General features: G+C 43.0%; 1 protein-coding gene across 1 annotated transcript; it reads right to left on the bottom strand.

The window, feature by feature from the left end:
- Positions 1 to 452: 452 nt before the first annotated feature.
- Positions 453 to 7028, bottom strand: LOC138851891 (uncharacterized). Its single transcript, XM_070081410.1, has 3 exons — positions 6599 to 7028; positions 6426 to 6445; positions 453 to 843 (listed from the first exon to the last, which is right to left on the bottom strand). The coding sequence occupies exons 1-3, from the start codon at positions 7010 to 7012 to the stop codon at positions 702 to 704; spliced, it is 576 nt and encodes a 191-aa protein (XP_069937511.1). The 5' UTR covers positions 7013 to 7028; the 3' UTR covers positions 453 to 701.
- Positions 7029 to 7763: the final 735 nt, after the last annotated feature.

The raw sequence follows: 7763 nt of genomic DNA, 5'->3' as shown, positions 1-7763 counted from the left end.
GTGTGTTTGTGTGTGTTCGTACATACCAACATGCGTGAACGTGTATGTTTGGTGATTGTGGGAGACAACGAGACTAGTGATTCTACAAACAATATGTTTTGACAAACCATACCACGGGTGGGGCTTGAACTCGCGGTTAGAGAGTCTCAAAACTCCAGACCGTCGCGTTAGCCACTGGGCCAGCTAGCTTCATGTTGACGGCTTTGAGGGGACTTGAGCTAGAGTTCGTCACGGCCACGCTAGCGGGAGATTCGTCTGCAGAAACTTGTATTTGTGGTCACAGTGGTGCCTATGCTAACCTTCCTATGGTGTAGAAATATACCTAGTTGGATGAATCTTATTGAAGCTAGCTGGTGCAGTGGCTAACACGACGGTCTGGAGTTTTGAGACTCTCTGACCGCGGGTTCAAACCCGACCCGTGGTATGGTTTGTTTGCAGACGTGTCATTTCGATTTCGCGAGTCTCGTTTTGCCAGATCATTATGACGCTAGAAGAATAACGCGGTGTTTGCAAGGTATATTTCGTACCCGATAGAATTAGCTATGAATGCAAAATAAAATTTACGAACAAAATTTTTAACTTTAGCAGGTCCTTGGATAGTTTCAAGTTGTCTTCTTTGCAGCTTCATTTTTAAGAGTTGGAGAATCTGGATGTACTTAAATGAGGTAAATATAATGTAAGTAAAAACTAGTGACCAAACATCACTGATGACTCACTGTGTTTTCTCGAGAGAAGTAATGCTTAGCAAGCAGAGTCATCAGGTCGTCTAGATCACCAGGGCCCAAGACCACATACTTCAACATAGGAACATCACTCATCTTGACTTTCAGCGCCTCTGCTGCCCTGTGTGTCACATATTTTAAATAATTAACACTGTAAATTATTCACTTCCTTCCCAACACTATGAAAAATGTATCAATATTCACTAACTCTGTAAATAGTTGATGTTTGTTTAATATTATATTTGATTGATATTTTTGTACCGGATTTTGAACTTATGGCTGCATCAAATATATTTGATGCATCTTGGTGTTAACAACTATGTTCACTATGTGACTCACCTCTCCATCATAATGTTAACAACTATGTTCACTATGTGACTCACCTCTCCATCATAATGTTAACAACTATGTTCACTATGTGACTCACCTCTCCATCATAATGTTAACAACTATGTTCACTATGTGACTCACCTCTCCATCATAATGTTAACAATTATGTTCACTATGTGACTCACCTCTCCATCATAATGTTAACAACTATGTTCACTATGTGACTCACCTCTCCATCATAACTCACCTCTCCATCATAATGTTAACAACTATGTTCACTATGTGACTCACCTCTCCATCATAATGTTAACAACTATGTTCACTATGTGACTCACCTCTCCATCATAATGTTAACAACTATGTTCACTATGTGACTCACCTCTCCATCATAATGTTAACAACTATGTTCACTGACCCATCTTACCCCAGATCTTCCAACTATTCTCTCCAAATATTCATAGGTAGCAGAAAGTCAGCACCTGACCACCAGGGCTGTGGTTCATTCGTCGGTTTCCATTCGGCCACCAGTAACAGCCTGGTAGATCACGCTTTTACCCTCCATTGGGCCTGGTCACAAACCAGGCCACTGGGGCGTAGTTCCCCGAAACACTTTCCAGGTATATTCCAGTAGTGAAGTGCCTCAGTGGTCTCCTCCAGAGTGGTCTCCTCCCTGAGCGGTCTCCTCCAACGCCCACGCCGCCCCGCCCGCACTGCCCCGCCCACCACCGACCCGTGCCGCCCCAACACCTGGAGACCCCACTATTCCTTCTGTAGTGCCTCCTGCTGTGTACTTACCCGGATCGCTCCCGCTCCTCGAGTACTTGGGGCGAGATCTCTACTTCCTCGGATCAAATTTTCGATTGATTTTTTCCGAATTTATTTTTCCACACCTTCCCCTGTCTCCAACCCCCCTAAGCTCCAATTTTACCCACTTTCCTAAATTTTACTGTGTCGACAGATTTCGAGAATGCTACCAAATTTCCATTTATTTTTTTTTTCAAATTTTGACTTACCCCCAACTCCTTGGATCAAGATCACCCTCTCCACCTCCCACCCGTCACCTCCCCCCATCCACTTCTATCACCCATACCCTCTAAGCCCAATATTCCTGCTCCTTCTCCTTGGTTCAAATGTTTTCGAGAACATTTGAACCAACCAGAAGGAGCAGGAATATTGGGCTTAGAGATGTCGTTTTCGTACTGTCACTGGGTCTCCCTCCTTATCTGTGCATACTCGTTTCTGGCTCGACTAATCTCTTTATTTTCCAGGGTCCTTTGCCTTCTGTACTTTTTCCATTCTCTTGCACACTTAGTTTTTGCCTCCTTACACCGTCTGGTAAACCAAGGGCTCATTTTGGTCTTCCCATTATTTCTGTTACCTTTGGGAACAATCCTTTCCTCTGCCTCCTTGTATTTTGTTGTTACATAGACCATAATTTCGTTTACTGACTTTCCTACCATCTCTCTTTCCCACTGAACCTCCTGCAGGAAGGTCCTCAAACCTGTGTAGTCTCCCCTTTTATAGTTTGGCTTTTCCCTTTCTACTACTGTTGCCCTCTCCACTTGCAGCTCTACAATGTATTCAAAGCTCAGAACCACGTGGTCGCTAGCTCCAAGGGGCCTTTCATAAGTGATGTCCTGGATGTTTGAGCTACTCAGGGTGAACACAAGGTCCAGTCTTGCTGGTTCATGTTCCTCTCTCTCTCTCTGGTAGTGTCCTTAACATGTTGGTGAATAAGGTTTTCCAGAACCACATCCAACAACTTGTCTCTCCATGTTTTGGGACCCCACATGTGTGTGTGTGTAAAGGGAGGTAACCACTAGGCTGCTGATACTCTTAATATAACACCGTAACTTGTACCACAGTTGGACGAGGGAAGTAACTACTAGACTACTGATACTTTTAATATAACACCGTAACTTGTACCTCAGATGGACGAGGAAAGTAACCACTGAAGGAAGGAAGTTACACCAATAACCAACTGATACATCTGAAGGAGGAAAGTTACACCACTAACCTACTGATACACCTGAAGGAGGGAAGTTACACCACTAACCAACTGATACACCTGAAGGAGGGAAGTTACACCACTAACCAACTGATACACCTGAAGGAGGGAAGTTACACCACTAACCTACTGATACACCTGAAGGAGGGAAGTTACACCACTAACCAACTGATACACCTGAAGGAGGGAAGTTACACCACTAACCTACTGATACACCTGAAGGAGGGAAGTTACACCACTAACCAACTGATACACCTGAAGGAGGGAAGTTACACCACTAACCAACTGATACACCTGAAGGAGGGAAGTTACACCACTAACCAACTGATACACCTGAAGGAGGGAAGTTACACCACTAACCTACTGATACACCTGAAGGAGGGAAGTTACACCACTAACCTACTGATACACCTGAAGGAGGGAAGTTACACCACTAACCAACTGATGCACCTGAAGGAGGAAAGTTACACCACTAACCAACTGATGCACCTGAAGGAGGGAAGTTACACCACTAACCAACTGATACACCTGAAGGAGAAAAGTTACGCCACTAACCTATTGATTCACCTGAAGGAGGGAACTTACACCTCAGGTGAAGGAGGGAAGTTACACCACTAACCAACTGATACACCTGAAGGAGAAAAGTTACGCCACTAACCTATTGATTCACCTGAAGGAGGAAAGTTACACCACTAACCAACTGATGCACCTGAAGGAGGAAAGTTACGCCACTAACCTACTGATACACCTGAAGGAGGGAACTTACACCTCAGGTGAAGGAGGTAAGTTTCACCACTAACCTACTGATACACCTGAAGGAGGGAACTTACACCTCAGGTGAAGGAGGTAAGTTTCACCACTAACCTGGAGTTTACCTGGAGAGGGTTTCGGGGTCAAAACCCCGGTCTGAGAATAGGCCTCGTGGTGGACCAGGGTCTGATCAACCAGGCTGTTACTGCTGGCTGCATGCAAACTGACGTACGAACCACAGCCCGGTTAGTCAGGTACTAACTTTAGAAGCTTGTCCAGTGCAATTAGTGTACATCAGAATTCCAGCCTAGAGAAAACAAGCGATTTGAAGACATTCATCATGGGTTTGGCGTCCCTAGTTTTGAACGTTCTCATTATCCATCCATTCATTTTTCCAGCAGATCTCCGTCTTTGTCAGATATGAGGACGCACTACTCATATTAAAGTTCTTACTCATGAGGACTTGATCAAAGATCAGTTTGTTGACCAGTCTCTGGAGAGACTAAGAGATATAGCCATAAACAGAAACAAAAGATCTCGACATCTCTTACTATAATAACAGCGGTGAACTTATGAAGAAAGTACCTGTTAGTTAACAGCTGACAGTGTATCCACCACAGAAGCATTTAGTAAGCAAATTATTGATTTTTGTCACAATAGTCTTTTAGGTGGAAATTTGGTGTTAGGGAAACACTTGTTAAGCTCTCGAAACACTTGGCATAGTCTGAAATGATAGGAACCCTGACTATGTGGGACGTTGTCACTTTTGTCAGATGATGGTAATGACTGTTCACGTACCTCCACAATCCCTATCAGTTATCAATCACAATCCCTACCAGTGTATTCCTCCTGTACAAGAGGAGGAATACACCACCTTCCCTACAGTACTCAAAATAGCAAGGGTCACCCCGATCCACAAAGGAGGAGACCAAACAGACTTGAATAACTATAGGCCAATATCCAACTTACACCCTCTCTCAAAAATCTTCGAAAAATTAATTCATAAACGAATCTACTCCTACCTTATCTCCCAAAACATACTCAACCCCTGCCAATTTGGATTCAGGCCTAATAAAAATACTAATGATGCTATTATACACATGCTAGAACATATATACACTGCAATAGAGAAAAAAGAAGTCCCACTGGGGATCTTCATTGACTTACGTAAAGCTTTTGATACAGTTGACCATGACTTGCTCCACATAAAATTGTCACACTATGGTATAAGAGGGCACTCCCTCAACTACCTCAAGTCATACCTCAGCAACAGAAGCCAATATGTGTACGCAAATGGGGCAAACTCTTCTGCGCAACCAATTACAGTTGGTGTCCCACAGGGAAGTGTCCTTGGCCCTCTTCTCTTTCTCCTATACATAAATGACCTTCCAAATGCTTCGCAATTACTCAAACCCACACTATTTGCAGATGACACTACATACGTCTTCTCTCACCCGAGCCCAGTCACACTAGCCAATACTGTAAATACCGAATTACAGAAAATATCTACCTGGATGAGGACTAACAAACTTACACTAAACATTGACAAAACCTACTTCATTCAGTTTGGTAACAGAGCTACAGATGTCCCTCTTAACATAATGATAAACGGATCACCTATCACAAAGCTAACAGAGGGAAAATTCTTAGGAATCCACCTTGATAATAGACTCAAATTTCATACACATATACAACAAATTTCTAAGAAAATTTCCAAGACTGTAGGCATACTATCGAAGATACGGTACTATGTTCCACAGTCAGCCCTCCTGGCCCTATATCACTCTCTTATTTACCCCTATCTCACCTATGGAATTTGTGCATGGGGCTCAACAACAATTAACCATCTCAGACCACTAATTACCCAACAAAAGGCTGCAGTTAGAATGATAACAAATTCTCACTACAGGCAGCACACTCCACCAATATTCAATACACTAAACCTACTCACCATACAAAACATCCATACTTATTACTGCACCTATTACATACATAGAACACTTAACTCTGATATTAACCCTCCCCTCAAACATCTCCTTGCCAACCTCAACAGAACACATGACCATAACACAAGGCACAGATCACTCTTTGATGTTCCTCGTGTCCATCTCACACTATGCAAAAACTCAATGCACATAAAAGGCCCTAAAATCTGGAATTCATTACCTGTAAATATAAAAGAAACACTACCTGTTTATAAATTCAAGTCTCGACTCAAAGATCACTTACTCACCCAAAACCAAATAAATACTGAATAACTGAACCTTATAAATTGTATATCTTAAATGTTTCTCACAATTATATCACATAAATGTTAAACCTAAAACCGAATCTAACTTTATTATTTTTTAAATACACTACCTAACAGAATCCTTCATATGACCTGTCTTTGTAATACTCACTTGTGCTTTATAGTAATCTGTTTACATTAATGTTTTATCACTGATTTCATCATTGCTTAGTTAATCTTAAGTTAATTTTAAGCCAGCCCGTAATGCTATGCATAGTATAAGTGGCTTTGGCATGCTGCTCTTATCTGTATTTTTTGTACCTCTGTATGTGTGCTCAAATTGTTAATAAATAAATAAATAAATAAATAAATAAAATTGACTTACTTGATTGCTCCAGGACGGTGTGAAGATTGAGCGGCACAGTGAGTGAGCAGCTGGTTCATAATGGCCCTGAGCGCTCCAGGACGGTGTGAAGATTGAGCGGCACAGTGAGTGAGCAGCTGGTTCATAATGGCCCTGAGCGCTCCAGGACGGGGTGATAACTGAGCGGCAGAGTGAGTGAGCAGCTGGTTCATAATGGCCCTGAGCGCTCCAGGACGGGGTGATAACTGAGCGGCAGAGTGAGTGAGCAGCTGGTTCATAATGGCCCTGAGCGCTCCAGGACGGGGTGATAACTGAGCGGCACAGTGAGTGAGCAGCTGGTTCATAATGGCCCTGAGCGCTCCAGGACGGGGTGATAACTGAGCGGCACAGTGAGTGAGCAGCTGGTTCATAATGACCCTGAGCGCTCCAGGACGGGGTGATAACTGAGCGGCACAGTGAGTGAGCAGCTGGTTCATAATGGCCCTGAGCGCTCCAGGACGGGGTGATAACTGAGCGGCACAGTGAGTGAGCAGCTGGTTCATAATGACCCTGAGCGCTCCAGGACGGGGTGATAACTGAGCGGCACAGTGAGTGAGCAGCTGGTTCATAATGGCCCTGAACACACTCCGCCTTCCACCTCATCTATCAGCTCTGTTAATTTATTTTCCTCTACTTTCATGAATCCCACATAGAGCAACTTCCTCTTCTCCAAACTATGTTCGGCATCAACTGTAGTAGAACCGTTGACTCACAGCCGAAAGCACCGGGGCTCAACCCCTAGGTTCTGTGCACATATGTTGCTATGTATGATATTCTATGTAACTGAATAAACTTACGTAGCGGGAGGGCTTGTGACTTGCTTGCTCTTGTCCTGAGCTAACACACTAAAGCTACAGGGATTGATCCCGGCACGGATGAAAGGTTGGGCATGTTTCTAACACCTACTGCCCCATCTTAACCAAGCTGTAAGTAGGTACCTGGGTCTTAGTCCAATAATCTGGACCGAATCCTGGGGTACAATATTAAACTACGTGAAATGCATTACATAACCAGAGGCTTTATATACAGTATATCAGTGATATCCTCTACGACAGTAATAGTTGCTTCATATACTACAAGAAATAAAAATTATTATTATTAAAGAATATGCAAGTATGTTAACTGTTGCCCCGGCTTATCTAGCAGTAAATAGATATCTAAAAGCTAATCAACTATCATGGATTGCATCATGGGGAAGAACAAGAGAACTTATATGTAAATGAGCCACGATACTTGGACTTAAAACTGTTGGTTCTATCAGAACATAACACAGATTATTTTTATAGTATTAAGATGATTGATAATACTAGAATTTAAGGG

Source organism: Cherax quadricarinatus, unplaced genomic scaffold, assembly GCF_038502225.1.
Source record: "Cherax quadricarinatus isolate ZL_2023a unplaced genomic scaffold, ASM3850222v1 Contig2611, whole genome shotgun sequence".
NCBI classification, from domain to species: Eukaryota; Metazoa; Arthropoda; class Malacostraca; order Decapoda; family Parastacidae; genus Cherax; species Cherax quadricarinatus.
This window is presented reverse-complemented; position numbering and strand designations above follow the sequence as displayed.

What these genes read in the sequence shown, in the direction of transcription:
- LOC138851891 (XM_070081410.1), bottom strand. Translation starts at nt 7,012, where the DNA reads ATGAACCAGCTGCTCACTCACTGTGCCGCTCAGTTATCACCCCGTCCT. An exon ending in TTATGAACCAGCTGCTCACT is followed by an intron (nt 6,446 to 6,598) that starts CACTCTGCCGCT and finishes GCTCAATCTTCA; the next exon opens with CACCGTCCTGGAGCAATCAA. An exon ending in CACCGTCCTGGAGCAATCAA is followed by an intron (nt 844 to 6,425) that starts GTAAGTCAATTT and finishes TGTGACACACAG; the next exon opens with GGCAGCAGAGGCGCTGAAAG.